The sequence below is a fragment of the Solanum tuberosum genome, unplaced genomic scaffold, assembly GCF_000226075.1.
Source record: "Solanum tuberosum cultivar DM 1-3 516 R44 unplaced genomic scaffold, SolTub_3.0 scf00371, whole genome shotgun sequence".
Taxonomy (NCBI): domain Eukaryota; kingdom Viridiplantae; phylum Streptophyta; class Magnoliopsida; order Solanales; family Solanaceae; genus Solanum; species Solanum tuberosum.
Window position 1 is genome coordinate 45,539 of NW_006239294.1, and position 16,259 is coordinate 61,797.

The following is a 16,259-nucleotide window of genomic DNA, read 5'->3' on the forward strand; positions in this document are numbered from 1 at the left end:
CTCTCTTTTTTTCCTTATTCCTGAAGGAAAATTAGGGTTTCTTTTTTGGACTCTTTTGTATTTCCCTGAAATGAGTTTTTTTGACGAAGTGAGAAGTCATATAAACGATCTCAACTTGTTTGGGACGGAGGAATGTCATTCAATTCTTTCAGTAAGCTGAGGTGACCATGAGTTAGGTTGAGGTCTATAGAGCTCTGGAACTTAAAATAGTAGAATTAAAAAGGAAAAGGAGGAAGCTGCCTTCCAAAGTCGGTTTTGAAATTATCTTTTGTACCACATTTGCTTTGCATGTATTTGGGATATACTAACTCTAGTTCAACTCTCCAATTTCACTTACAGATTGACAGACTCTGTTTGATTCCAAATTTTGCGAGTCTATCTTCAATGATCTAGTGAATGATAATAGTAGCTTCTAATGAATTTGGATCATAAAACATGAATTTAGTGAAATTTTAATTTTTCGTATGCGTTAATCCATAAACATTCTAAATGTGGCTGACCAACTCCATTTGGCATCAAATTTTATGGGTCCATCTGCCACAACCTAGTGAACAACAATGGTGGCATATAATAGGGTCCACCTAAATTGGACAGAAAACTGGACTTCATTTCATCTTTTCTCTTCAAAGAGAAATGACTGAAAATTCTGTGATTTTTCTTCATCTAGAAAAATCAATCTAATCAGGAAAAAAACTGTTAACAAATTAGCTACACTAGTAATACAAAACTCACCTTTACATAGGTGCAATTTTCTTTATGATATTACATAAAACAACCTACATGAGTACAGTAAAACTAAAGAAAACAAATCCAAGTCGAGAATAGGGCTATAAATTAGTAAACCGACCCGAACCAGAACCTCTCCTCCTCCTCCGACGTTTTTGCATGCGCCAGAATAAAATCAAGAGACCTAACAGTTATAGTGATAAGTCTGTAAGATAAATGCTAAATATTTGAATTCATCTAACCGTCACATATACACAAATGTACACACTCACCTAAGATGGCAACAGTTGCAGGAACTAACCAGTGAGTAGCTACAAGCACAGGCATGTCAATCTGCAATCAAGTAAAATGAGACATTCTTATGTTCTGGCATTTGAACTATGTTAATTGAAGTTGATAAAAAGAGTATGAACTGTATTTTCAAACATTTGAAAAGTTATTTTGGTTTGATCATAAGTTATACCACTAATTGCAATTGAAAGACCAGTAAATATAGTCCCAAGAAACCAAGCTAAATGGGTATCCCGATAAGAAGAAGAAGTCAAAACGGAAAGCAATTGAAATATTGAAAAACTTTTATGATTCACTCACGAAATTTCAACTTTTCCCAGTGAACTTCATGTCCAAAAACTTTTAAAAAATGTGTGTAGATATATTCCTTTCTTACAATCCTGCGTCAGATACCTACCCTTTTGAGCCGAGGGTCTGCTGAAAACAACCTCTCGACCTCATAAAAGGTAGGGGTAAGATCTGCGTACATCCTACCCTTCTAGACTCCACTGTGGTATAACACTGGGTATGCTGTTGTCTGTGTATGTACTAAGATATACTTCAACTACTACATTTGGACATGATTTGGTTGAAATTTGAAAAGAAGAACAAATCCTAAATGACATGAATTTCACTTGGAAAAAAAAAATGGAACTTGAAATGGAGAAGTTGAAGTGTGAAAAACTCTTAAAACATGTTGTTCAAACGTCAAATTCTCTATTTCAAGTTGAAGTTGAAAAAAATGAACCAAATTTGATAGGCAAAACTACTATTTGAAAAACAAAATTCAAAGATATTTGAAAAAAATTGCATGGACAAACGCCGAAGTGTCAAGTTTTAAAAACAAATGAAACCAAAAGTTACTTACATCATCTCTGTAAAAGAAGCCCCAGTAGTTGTTTCCAGAAGAGTCGACAACCTTCTGAGTCGTGTTAGATGTTACAGTAACAGATGTGTCTACTGTAGAATTTAAACCTCTACCCAAGTCGATGACATGATATCCGGGTAGCTTACGGTTCCTTCCTCTGACCTGTAAATTGTAACCCTTTGTTCCCCATACTTCAAACCTGGAGTCACGGCTGCATGTCAACTCCTTCCCAACAACTCTAGAATAGGTAGAGAAATTCACATCCGTTCTACGCGATGGTATCTGGTTCTTATCAGCATATAATGGTTTCTCCTGTCTAACTGAATCCGAGAAAAGCATAGGATCTTTAATATTCCTGCTTGTAAAATCCAACATTTTCTTCAAGAGCCCATAACAATTGGTAACCATATGGCTGCTGTCCAAGCAGTTAGAGTCCCCGTATACTGCAATTCGACCCCTGCCGACCTCCAAAAAACCAAGAATAGGTGTATCTGTCTGCATTCATTAAAATAAATTGCAAGTCAGATTGGCAGGTCAACCACCACCTAAAGAACATTGAAAAAGTAGGAATGTCATTAGCATAAGGGTTCTCACTGGAGTAAAATGGACTTCTTCTCCAGTACTACTTTGTGCCACTTAAGGAATGTGATACCAAAAATTTATTCATCAGAGAATATTGACAAGTGAAGAACATCCCTTACGTCATCCTCGCCTCACATTTCCGGAAACTCCATCTTCATTTTTAAGCAGAGGATTTTTTCAAAGATAAATATGAAAAAGGAAAAAAGGCAACTTCATGGAGTGTCATCTTTTAGTTAAGGATGTTATTATCAAAAGAAGTAGTTGATTAGGAGAATCGCTATCTCACTACAGAGTATACTCTTCCCCATGTTTCACTAGAGAGACAACAGACTTCACTACATTAGACCACCATATCTCCATTTTCTTTCAACTACTAGAGCCTCATGGAGATGCTCAGTGTTCTGGAATAAGCAAAAAGAGGTCAACTCTCTGCTTTTAGTAAAGATTCTTGTGTTTATGAACTTAAAGAGGAGCAGTAGATGCTAACAAAATTAAATTATGAACAGCCTTCAACTCACCTTGGTCATGCCAGATAAAAGGATATTCTGAGTGGCCCCGCTCTCTGAGCTATCCATGAAGGGGAAGCTGTGCAAGTATCCACCCCTTGGGAACTTCAGAATATCAGTCCCAGAGGCATACCGACTCTGTTCACCATTGAGGACAAAATCGCCATTCAGAATTTTATTCCCAAATGCAATCCCAAAGGAAGCCAAAAGATCATTTAAGGCAGGAACATTGGAACCTCCAGTAACCGGGGTCCACCAGCTACGTGTATTGTCATCAAAAAACCTCATCTTTACCATTGTGTCCACATTGTACCAGTCAGCAAATACAACTACACTTAGACCTGAATTAATGACATCATCTCTCAATTTCTTGATTTCTTCAGGGAAGTACTCATCCTCAAGATCCACCAGAAGGAGTGTACCATACTGGCGAGCATCAAAGCATGTAAGAGGAGAGCCAAGAGTCTCAATATAGTATCCGGTATCTCTTAGCGTGTCAAACATTATGTGGAAATTTGTATGCAGATGATCCCCATGCCAGTCAAGAATGTCATTTCGAACATCTAAGGAGTCCCTTGGAATATAACCAGGCGGATACTTAATACTGTGAAATTGATCCCACAATATCCGCACAGATCTCGGTGGAGTAGGGACCACTTGCAATTTCAATTGAAGGACACATGTACTACTTCGACGGCTTCTCTCACCTGGAGCTGGTGGGCTGTAGACCTTGATAGTTACATTACCTTCAATTACCCCTGAAAACTGAGTCCCTTCTTCTTTGATTTGCATATGCAGTGCAAGATAACCAGTCCAGGGCCAAATGACATCTGAATAAGTAAAATGGACACTGAGAAGGTTGCCATCCTCACCAAAAGGATGCCATGTAGGTGGACTTTCGACATAACCAATTACAGCCATTCCATTTAGAATAGTGGCATTAAATATGACTGGCATGGCACCAGCATAAAGTGGTTGACGGCAAAATGGCCACGAGTAGGGGCAGTCAGTGTAATCAAGAACACCTGGGAAAATGCTTGCTCGAGGTTCATAGCTCATCAAAATTTCAAAGGACTCCAACCTGCCATTCAAGTTACATGTTGAGAAGAACATCAATGTGGATTGATTTGGTATTCAAACTACAAGCATAAAGGAAGAACTCACAAATTAACCCTGCCTGCACCCTGCTCGTATATGTTGGGACCAGGAAGCTTTGCAGCCCCCTCAACCAGTGCTTGTTTAACGCTAGCTGGATTCAGAATGTCCTTACGCTTGTTTTCAGGAATTACGCTAACAAGAAGGCATACTATACCAGCAACCACAGGACTCGCCACGCTGGTGCCAGATAAGCTTTTACAACCTGTACTAATTTTGGATCCCATTATCTCGCGTCCATATGCAACAATATCAGGCTTTACACGACCATAACTGTCAAGGGAAAAGTCTGTGGTTACACTCTATGAATTGGCTGGACAAGCATAAATTATTACTATCATTAGGAGAAAAAAACTGTTTGTTTTCTTTCATATTTAATATCTTTGTCAGAAGATGCAAGTATCATACATTGAGGATAAAAATACGAGACGGTTGCTAGAGATGGATGACTCGATCACGTCACAGATGAACCGGTTTGTAAGTGTGAAATCATGAGGAGTGAAAGGGGACGAGGTAGACCTTAAATCATATGGAAGGAAGTTATATTGAAAGACCTACAAGCTCTTGAAATCAATGCAGACTTAGCGAAAGAGAGGTCACATGGGAAGAAAAAGATTTACTACAAATTAGTTTGGAATATATTCTAGTAACGCTAACATGTTTATTTTAGGTCCTAAGCTTATTTTAACCTTATTAGAGATTCTTACACTAGTAGGAAATATAGAGAACTTCTAGTACTTCTCATTTTGATTTTTCTGTTCTAATGTTGGCAGACGAATTTAAATGGGGAACATGGTCAGTGAAAATTAATATAGCTGACCCCAACTTGTTTGGGAATGACGCATAGTTGTCATATTTAAATATCATCTTTCTCTTCTTCTTTTTTCCCCCTAGGGAGAGGAAAAATTTGCAGAAGCACCAATCTGCACTAATTGTCTTTTATATCACCCTCAAGTCTTTCCCCATTTACCATCAAACAGCTTTCCATCTCTGAACTTGACCAAAAAACGTCACAGCCATGGATGCAGAGAGCACATAGACGGCATATCTGTTTTAGAAAAGATGATCTTAAGGAATAGGTAGTTCTCGTATCTCCTTTCCCCCTTAAATGGGGCTTCCACATCCATTCACACCTAAAATCTATACCTGCTCATGTGTAGAATGGTGAAACTGATTCCAAGAGGGGCAGGGGATAATGCTAAGGAAATCTATACTCAAGAGCATAATATAGATAAGCAAAGAAGGAAGAAGTGATACCCATGAGGAAGCTCCCATGTACTCATGCCACGAGAAGAAAAAGAGGCTATATGATCACTGTAATCAATGCCACCAACACCAATAACATCACTTTGATCTGCTGGATTGTTTAGAGTACCATACAGTGGTCCGTCATTCCCAATAGCTGAAACCATGATAATGTTGTTTGCTGTAAGCTCCCAAACCTAAAATAGGTCACATGTCATCAATATAAAACTAAAGTTCCCATCCCTACTGCTTATTCAGAATTCGTGCTGACAATAATGGTAAATTCAACAGTATCACAGGCTTAACAACTCAAGAGTCTCTAGTATTTTGCATGCTTAAGTAAAAATGTTACCCTCGTGCTTGAGACCTCCATGAACATGGTGCAGGTTTCCGCAATTAACAGAAATATGCACAGACCAGCTCAGGAAAAGTTCTACTCTGACTAGTGAAAGGGCTGAGCAGGGGAAGACAAAACAGTATTCACATATGCAATTTGCGGTTACATCAAAATTCATGGAAGCTAACTAAATAAGAACAGAAACTACAAAGTCTGCTTTGATCTTTGTTCTCCTAAATAGTGATGGTTATTCACTTCAGTCTTACATGACTATATGCCAACCAGCAGCGGAGACATATCATCCACATGCTGACAGTTGGAACCAAATTACAAATAATCCTGACACTACGAAAGTACGAATGGTACAAAATCTTAATCCAAGTAATTACTCCCTCCGTCCCATTTTATGTGGCAACATTTCCTTTTTGGTCAGTCCCAAAAAGAATGTCACTTTCCTTATATGGTAAGTATTTAAAGGTGCAATTCCTCTTTTACCCTTGTTGGTCCCACTTAATCTTAAAATAATACTCCAATACATTTATGAGGAGAGAGAAAAGTGAGTGTACTTTTTAAAGGGCAATTTGGTAAACATTTCAAAGTCTTCATTTATTTCTTAAACTCCGTGCCCGGTCAAATGTTGCCACATAAAATGGGACGGAGGGAGTAATTACTTGGATTAAGATTTTGTACCATTCGTACTTTCGTAGTGTCAGGATTATTTGTAATTTGGTTCCAACTGTCAGCATGTGGATGATATGTCTCCGCTGCTGGTTGGCATATAGTCATGTAAGACTGAAGTGAATAACCATCACTATTTAGGAGAACAAAGATCAAAGCAGACTTTGTAGTTTCTGTTCTTATTTAGTTAGCTTCCATGAATTTTGATGTAACCGCAAATTGCATATGTGAATACTGTTTTGTCTTCCCCTGCTCAGCCCTTTCACTAGTCAGAGTAGAACTTTTCCTGAGCTGGTCTGTGCATATTTCTGTTAATTGCGGAAACCTGCACCATGTTCATGGAGGTCTCAAGCACGAGGGTAACATTTTTACTTAAGCATGCAAAATACTAGAGACTCTTGAGTTGTTAAGCCTGTGATACTGTTGAATTTACCATTATTGTCAGCACGAATTCTGAATAAGCAGTAGGGATGGGAACTTTAGTTTTATATTGATGACATGTGACCTATTTTAGGTTTGGGAGCTTACAGCAAACAACATTATCATGGTTTCAGCTATATCGATTAGTGCAGCAACAGAAAAATGCATTTGTTGCAGGAGATGATACACGCCCCAAGCATCATACTGTTTTACAGGGGCAGATTATAATTTAATTTGACATGTACATCACTTATCATATTGGTAGCAGAAGAAATATTATAGTTGTTCAAAAGCCATAGAATAGTGAAAATATTGCAGCAAAATTAACATTTGAATTGTACAATGATTTTGAAACTATATTCAGTCACTGATTTGAAGTCTTGATCGATGTAAAGTGTATAAATTACTATAGAAGTGTGTCAAACATTTCCAGATGCCCCGAAATTATGAGTGCGGTATGTATTATGACAAAGAGGGTACTAAAAAATACTAAAAGATCAATGACCTCACCTTTTCAACAAAAGGGAGATCTAAATAGTCAGGCCCACCAATACTCAAATTCAACACGTCCATATTGGTTGCAATTGCATAATTGAATGCATCAAGAAACCATGATGTGTAAGAGACCTGCAATGAGCTGAAGACACAATTATCATAACCTTGACAGGAATTTTCAAAATTAATACAAGATGATCTATCTTTTTTCTTTTTGGGTGAGTAATACAACAAGATCCATCTAGTTTACCACTTTCAGAAATATCTAGGACAAGAAAGTGAAAATAAAGTCATTATCATCTTGTATATGTGAGGATAAGGAGTAAAGGCTTAATGTCTATCCTCAGCATTTCTTTATAGAGAAACTCGGTTTTAAAACACTTTATGACAATAAAAAACAAAGCCCAATAGAGTTGAGCCTGAATTAAAACTTTTACTCGGTTCAGGTCCGGCTGAACCAACTTCTTTCACACCGGTAACAGATCCAGAGGATGGACCCCAACATTTTGGAAGATATCTTGATAAAAGGGTTTTAGCACTAGTGTATCTTATATGTATATTCGAAGTACCCCAATGGTCTGAAACCGTCTGACTTCCTGGGTTTCTTCACTAAAGTAGGTGAGATGCTTTATAGGGACTCCCCTGTAGCACTTAATTTTAAAATAGCCCATGGTTCAGTGAGCATAGAAATCCATCCTTTTCTTTCCTTTTAATTCTTTATTTGTGTTCTATCCTTCCTTGTAGTGGATAGCTTCTCCGTCAGTAGGAAAACTTTACCCATAGCTAACCTACAGACCTTTACTTCAAGATAGCTCGGACAGACATACTTTTTCGGAAAAAGTTGCTTGTCTTACACACCATCCACCAGCTCATCCACACCTAGGAGCATTTTCTAAAATTCTTTTATATTAATTATGGCAAAAGATCGCAGAAAAAATACAAATCGATAATGAAAAAATAGGCTTTTCCATCATTAGAAAGCGGCTTAATACAAAGTTCATCTACGAGCTTGTAGCCCAAATACCTTTTACACACTCTTCCTCCACGAGGAACCTTTTACACACCAAACCTTTCTCAGATACACCACTCTTGTGTTTAACCACTTTTTCTAAGCATGTGTATGTCACGCATCAATAAGGCAGTGACATGTGAATCACTAATTTTATAGCAATCCACCTCTGTCCCAAATACAAGAGGTCACTTCCACTAATCAAAACTGCAATTAAGACCATCAAATCACCAGAAAAACTAACAACAAAAATCACCCAATTCACTTCACTTAATCAAAAGAACACTCTGAAAGACAAAATCCTATAAGATTTAATTATGGCTAATAATTATTAACTCTAAAAAGTCATAGTAGCCTAGTAAAATCAAGAAAAATTGGAGAAAAGAATCTAGACATCAACACGAAAATCAGAGGGAATCGTAGAATGTTGCTATGGAGTAGGTATGGGGAAGAAACGAAAATTGTGGGGATATGGATAGAAAGACTAGACGGAGGTGGGAAAGGAAGTATAGGGAAGAGGTATGCAGGGGGGTGCAGTGGGGGACGATCAAGTTCCAGGTGTGGACAAAAGGCCTGGTGCCCATATTTTTCTTTTTATCTGCTAAAAAATAAAAATATGCCTTCTGGGTCGAGCTCGTTGCATCGGGTTTGCCTAGTGCAGGTTACCTCTCCTATGTGGTTTGCAAGCTATTGCATAGGAACGGGGGTTTTACCCTGTGCGCACCCAAAGGGTAGTGGCTGCAGGTTTCCTTGTCGTCAAAAAAAAAAAAGAAGTAAAAAACCAAAATTTTGGCACATGGCACTTACATAGGCATTTGGACAAAATATTTACGAGTTTTACGCACTCAATTTTTTGGTAACCACGCCCATGCCATCTGAAAAAAGTGGTATTAGACACACTCGGAGAAACGTTTGGTGTGTAAAAGTTTTCCGTGAAGGAGAGGTGTGGAATAGGGATTTTGGCTACAAGCCAACTATGTATTAAGCCTTAATTAGCAAATACTGCACAACAGCTTGAGAATGTCCTCAAATGAAGACATAGACTTTTTTCCAATTGTTGTTTGTACTCATCGTAAATAGCCTGCCGAAGTCTTTCTCGATGACAGATCAATTTCTAGCATATTCCAGTAATGCCTTAATGTCAAGGAAAGCTTTTAAGATAATAAGCTACTTAAGAAAGAAACACATTGAAAAGACTGAAATGGAAGAGTGCTAATTCTTCCAATACCATCCAACGAAGATATGATAGATGATTACATACCATCTTCTTCCTTTCTTGTCTACTCTCCTTTGACAAAATTAGCAGACAAGTTTCTAGCTTTTGTAAAGATAAAATAAGAAAACACATAGTAGGGCCCCAGAACGCTAAAAGGTGGGGGAACAAGAGTTGTCACGATAGAAAAGAGAAAAAAAGAAATGACTATAAGGAACCAACGGCTCTCTCTTCTTAAACAACCTATATCCTCCACACTTAATCAGCATTTGATAGATTATCCAACCCCGAGCAATCTTAGTTATTGGTGGGGGTTCGGTTACCACCACCACCCCTCCCCCCCTCAAAAAAAAAGGTAAGTTTCAATTTTGAGTGCTGAAGTCATCAGAACACCCTAGAAGAAGTAATAACACCTCACTAACAAAGCCACCGGTTCCCAAAGATTCAGCTCTTGAATAAAACTACTTTTGGAAATCCTCACTTTTACCGATAAAAAGAAAACCCTCCCTTCAGCTTTCATTACAAATTAGTTGGGGTATCTCAAGCCTTGTCCACTTCTGTTGAAATCACCAAACTGTACAGTGAGCTACAACTTTTAGGTTTATGACATTCAATAAAAGCTTCTTGGCGCTTCAGAAAAGGGTCTGTACATATCTAGGTTTCCAAGTTTCAGGAGTCAAAAAGCAACAAAGTTTGTCTTAGCTTGTTAAACCGTGCGTTACCTTAACTGAAAGAGAACGAAAAGTAAATGAGCCAGACAGTGTCTTGGTTCTGCAAATTAAATGATGATAAGTGATTTGCAAAAATGAAGCTCTCATTTATACGTTTGGTTCAATTCAAATCTCATGACATAGAAGTTTCAACGAGACTTTGGTGGCTGAATTTGATCTTTTAAATATCAACTACGACTGCAAGGATTTGTCTTATTAGATTTGTCATCCATGACCTGATGTAACACCTTCTACTTGCAGATTGGGAGATATTAAGACAGTAGGGTCTGCTGTACAGCTAGCAACTACATATTGAGAGGACTTGCTTTTTAATCATAGGAAGCCATTAGCACCAACAAGCTCCCATGATCATCAAGCCAGGCTAATAAAATAAATAAAGTATTGTTGTAAAGTCTCCAGTCTCCACCTGCATACATGATGGAGTATGTATGCTTTTCTTTTAAAGAACTGGTTAGAATGTACAAAAGGGCACCACTACAGAATTGAATGGTCAAAAGATAAAAATCCATTACCTGTGCATCTGTGAAAACACGGAAAGCATATATCTCTGTGTCAGGAGCAAAACCAAGACATTCTTCATCCTGACCAGCAATGACACCAGCCACAAACGTCCCATGTCCTAGATTGTCATTCAGTGTATCTTCATTGGTCCAATTTGTGCGTTCCTAAAATATATCAGGTATCAAGCCCAATGTATGCTAGTAATATGTTGAAAATAAAGAAAAGATGGCCACCCAAAGATGTACATTAAAACATATATAAAAAATGTACATAAATGCTTCTGCTCTAACAGCAATTAAAACAAAGCATTTATTTGATATAAACAAATAAATAATGAATAAATAAAAAGAAAACAAAAGGTAAATACCTTAATATTGCGGAAATGAGGGTGATCTGACCGTATACCTGTGTCAAAAATAGCCATTTTAACTTTAGCACCAGTGTACCCTCTCGACCAAAGTGAATCTGCCCCAAAAAGGGATGTGACTTGAGATTTCTACAAAATGAAAACGCAAAGGAGACAAAATAAAGCTTATCAAGACACAAATACTAAAGAAAAGCTTAACCTTAGTTTCTTTTAGAAATGATGCCAGAAACAAAAATCAAGTAATGCATTCAACAAACTCTCTCTTCACCATCATATCCAAATAAAAAGCATCAAATGGCTTATTCTTATTCCTTCTCCCTCCTACATCACCCAAAGGAGCACAACAATCCCACACTATAGTTGTTAAGCAATTCGAGTTAGAGATAAATGTTTTTTTGAAACAAGTATGTATGGCTCAAATTTAATTTCCAACCTTCTTCTTAATGGAAGTACCTAACTGACCTGATAGATAACTTCCCCTAGCAACCACCTCATGTGAAAAGGTTTCCTCATACCAAGTAGGATAGGCACAAAGCAGTACACAACCCAAGCAACACCAACATATAGCCCCTGACAGAATACAATGGACAGGACAATGATCTGTCTCTTATACAGCTTTATGCATGTTTTTCTAACAAGATATCTACTTGCATTTAAAACCTTAGTTTCTGCCCAGAAGGTCTTTCAAAGAGCCTAACTAGAGAAAAAACAGCACGGTGAAGACTGTCAATAACATAGGTATGCGAAAACATGCACCTTAAAAAAAGGACAAAGTTTCCTTTCTTTATAAATGAAACTACACATGTATCTTAGGAAGAAACAACTTTGCACCAAAGCAGCAGTCGTATATCAGTGGACAGTCACCTGCAACTAATCATAAGGCATCTATCCTTTAAAGAACTCCAAAACACATTGTGACAAAATAAACTACTAAAGTATAAAATAGGATAAGCCAAAACATCATTAGTACAGGAATTTAAAGCAGAAGGCTCTAACAATTCAGTTTCAGATGAATCTCTCCCCTTCTCCCTTTTCCCTTCTCACACCAAAAACAAACATTCACTGGTTGGACTTCAGCAGAGAAACTTCAGAAGAAATAATGAGGTGGACATATATACTGCTTTATTTCACATTTAATTTTTTAAAACAGCCTCAACACTTTTAACTACTGCAAGCACAGAGGTATAAAGCAACTATGGTTAGTCCAAAATTTCTCTCTGAAAAGCAATTACAATAGTATACACGAGCAAACTATAAGTTTGTAACAATGTCCGAATATACAGCCGCTTCTCCAGAAAAAGTGAGGCTAAAAAAACATACGGACTCTAACCCGAGGCATTGGGTTGCAAAACAGAGGAGAACTATGCTTACAAGATTCTATTGCAATAATCACTTCAAATGTCAACTCTTTATCTCTTTAGTGCCTTCCATAGAAGTCCCTTGGGAAAGCAAAAGTTCTCAGCCCTAAATTTATAATGCTTTCGATTTCAAAAATGATGCCAATTATAGAAGAACAGATCCATGGTAAGACTCAAGAAAAGATAAAGATAACATTAAAATATTTGAAGAAGAGATTAATTTCCTCAGAACATATACCATGCAACATGGTTAATCCCATCATATCTCAGGGCACTTTGTGCATGGCTAAGCCCTTTAATGCAATGCTACAAACAAAGCTCAGTAAATTCACATGTTCCAAAACACAAGCTCATCAAAGTTGTACCTGCATCAGTAGCTCTCTTTTCCAACTAATCTTCATGTTACTTGTGTTGGCCACTGCATAGTTTTGATCTTCGCTGAAGGACATAGCAGAAAAAATCTTCCCAGCCCTCTTATTCTCATTAATAAAAGCCCCAATCTTTTCATTCTTCTCTTCAAGAACTACCCTTTGATAGCTCAAATCCAAAGAAACATCCTTTACAAGAACCAATTTTCTGAAGTTTTCTAACAGAAGTTCTTTCACAGACTCCTCAATAGCCACCAATCCGAAGTCTGTAGGAAACCTCGCGGCAGGATTTTTTCTCTCAATCCATTCCCACCCCTTAAATTTCACATTGTTTTGCAGATAATTTTGGAGATCTTTAGCTTCTTTATATTGATGGAATCGAACAATATAGTTTCTGCTATAGGATTGTTGCCTCCGGTGGTCTTGGTAATCATGAGGGCCAGCAGTATTATATGGCTCGGATTCTGTTGATGTGGCCAATGCGAGGGTTTGGTTTTGAGGACTCCTCAAGAGATGAACGGAAATAGATGGATACAAGCGGAGGAGAGTATACGAGAGAAGAAGGGAGATAAGAGAGAGTGTGAAGACTGATCTTTGGGGAGTTTGGGGCATGTTACAAGAATGAAATATCCCTCATCAAAGCACAGAGGGACAAATTAAGAATTTCCCCTGTACCCAAACACAATCAAAACCCTCCTTTAGAGTAGCAATTATGTGAGTCACAATTGTTCGCTTTAATGGAGATCTACAGACCCCAATTGACTGAAACCTATAATCCTCAGCAAAAAATGGCCAGCTTTTAACTGACAGTAAAATGTCCACTTCAACCAGTAAATCACAGCTGTGTGATAAATGTAAGCTGCCTTCCCATCTAAAAAGGTTGAGATCCTGATCTCTTTTAAGGCTGTGGAGAAATAACACATTAATTTGAAACAATTTCAACAATGAAAATAAAAGGAGATGGTAATGAAATGCAAATTCAAGACCAAGTGATTAATTGAAATGAAGAAACATAATTATGGCCATCAAGGGGATCTAGCTAACCTTTTTCATACATAAGTATATCTATTTTTGAAACTGGTATAAGTATATCTTACCGACTGTGCGCCAGTGAAAAGCTTACTTCTTTGCTTTTTGGCATTGTAAAGCTACTTAGATTCACTGATTAACATTTCTTAGAGAATGATTCAGCATAAATGTCTCTGATATTTCAAAGTTTCACCAAAATGTAAGGAGAAAACCAGATTTACACCAAAATGACTGTGGGAAACCAAAGCCATAATATGAAATCTAATTTCACCAAATGTTTAGACTTCTTTATCAATGAAGTGGACTTAAATAAGTTCATGAAGGCTCTAGCATTTGAGTCCAACATAAGGTAAAAAAACACTATTTCGCAATGCAATCCATCATTAGATACATGGACTAGTTTTGGAAACCTAAGAGACCAACAACAACATACCCAATGGAATCCCACAAAGTGGGGTCTGGGGAGGGTAAAGTGTGTGCAAATCTTACCTCTACCTCCACAAGGTGGAGTGGCTATTTCTAAAATATCCTCGTCTCAAGTGAAGCAAATCAAATAGTAACGGAAGGGAAAAAACAGCAGTGACATGACAACTAATAGAAAATTAGTGCGGAGCATATATATGCATGGAATCATAACATCACCTAAGAGACCAAAATGTTCATAATAATTTAATTGTCATGTTTCGGCACCCCAACTCTTGATACAATCGCTCTTCCAAGCTCTCACACACACTCTCCTTCACTTTCCAAGGGCAAACGCGAAGACTATACCCAATAATCAACTCATAAATAATTTCTCATCATACAAGAAATGAAACCAATACAACCAATTAAGCAAAGCAGTAACTGATAAATTCAAAGAGAACCCCTTATGTGTCAATCAACTATATCTCAATCCCAATTTTTTTTTATTTGGTGTTTAGCTATATGAACTCTCCTCATCCATTTTCATTTCAAAAGGTCAATTTATGATTTCATTATCAAAAAGATCAATTTTTTATTTCACTCCCAAACACTAAATTTTCAAGCACAATACAATCTGATCAAGAAAACCCAAAAATAAAATCAAAATGAGATTTAAAGGGTGTCGAAGAAAACCTGAAAAAAATCACATCCAGTTAGGTAACCAACAAAGCGGGGCAGGTAAAAATTGACGATTGAAAACAAATCCGCTCGTATGGTAAATCAATCCAATTCAATTCCCTCAAGAATATAGAAGGTATGATTTTCCCGGTGACCAGAAACGGTGACGGAAAATTGAGAACCGGCAGAGTGAAGCGGTCGGAAAATGGGGATTTTTTGAATCTTGAATCGCAGTTTTGCTCTCTGTTCTACTTTAGTTTTATGTTGTATAAAAAAAAATATTCCTAAATTATTAAAAGTTAAATTTCTACTAATATAAAATATAATATTGGAAGGGTTATTATCCATTGTTTCATAATATATCGTATTAGGTAAATTATTCGTGCTTCGCACGAGATTCAACTATTTTATTAAGCTTATATATGATCATTCGGTAATATTCGTATTTTCGATATATACACTACATTGTCAAGAACATTTTATTTTAAAGCAAAGCGTTTCTCCGAAATCTTAAAGTGTTGTATTTTTTTAATTTTCGTTTTTGTTATACAAAAATTACAAGTTATAGAGAGATTTTAAGTATAAGAAAGAAGTCTAAGAAAATCTCCATGAAAATAGTTGGTCAAAAGTAATGAAATTTTCTAAATTTCAAGAAGTTATAAAGAACAACATCAGATGTTAAAAGAAAACACCCAAAAGTCTCGAACAACAACACTCCCAAATCTAGTGGAACATCACGTCCATACAAGAACATAATTAACTAAATTCAAATGGAGGACCTTCGGCTCCTTTCTTATGAACTTCCATCAATCTCTTTTTTATTATAGTATGTTGTATCATGTATATATAAAAAAAAATGACCCTAAAATTGTTAGTATCATAAATGCTTTTCCTCATTGTCTCAGAATAGTCATTACTATTGTTTAGGTTTCATATCACCGGCCCCAACTTATTTGGAATTGAACCATAGTTATTGTTATGGTTATAGTATGCAGTTACAAAAAATTAATGCAATTATCAACCAAGCAGTAGGTGACATCTGAAAGGAACGGTTCACAACTGGATATTCTAAACCAAAATTTTGACACATATCATATTAAAATCTCACAACATAATTTTGTAAGCACTTGAAGTCACAAATATCCACAAATAATAATAAAGACGGCCTTTCTTTCCTAACAATCAAGAAGAAAAAGGCATGTTGCTTAACATATTTTTCAAAAGATAGTCTGTCAGGTTGTATCAAAGTTTACAGTTCACAAATTTAATTGAAAGAAGCCAAAAGAAAGAGTTATTACTTCTTTATAAATAAATAAAA

The 16,259-nt window shown here is 36.8% G+C and overlaps 1 protein-coding gene across 1 annotated transcript; it reads right to left on the bottom strand.

The window, feature by feature from the left end:
• Positions 1–589: 589 nt before the first annotated feature.
• LOC102580686 (subtilisin-like protease SBT6.1) lies at positions 590–15,210 on the bottom strand. Its single transcript, XM_006361710.2, has 11 exons — positions 14,957–15,210; positions 12,827–13,733; positions 11,104–11,232; positions 10,748–10,900; positions 7,298–7,414; positions 5,365–5,549; positions 4,117–4,380; positions 2,965–4,033; positions 1,865–2,359; positions 999–1,059; positions 590–910 (listed from the first exon to the last, which is right to left on the bottom strand). The coding sequence occupies exons 2-11, from the start codon at positions 13,439–13,441 to the stop codon at positions 828–830; spliced, it is 3,171 nt and encodes a 1,056-aa protein (XP_006361772.1). The 5' UTR covers positions 13,442–13,733; positions 14,957–15,210; the 3' UTR covers positions 590–827.
• Positions 15,211–16,259: the final 1,049 nt, after the last annotated feature.

Excerpts from the sequence above, each read along its gene's own strand:
- LOC102580686 (XM_006361710.2), bottom strand. The coding sequence starts at position 13,441 with ATGCCCCAAACTCCCCAAAGATCAGTCTTCACACTCTCTCTTATCTCC. Across the intron at positions 4,034-4,116 it reads GGTGCAGGCAGGGTTAATTT|GTTGGAGTCCTTTGAAATTT; the intron begins GTGAGTTCTTCC and ends CTTGAATGGCAG. Across the intron at positions 1,060-1,864 it reads GCTTCTTTTACAGAGATGAT|ATTGACATGCCTGTGCTTGT; the intron begins GTAAGTAACTTT and ends ACTTGATTGCAG.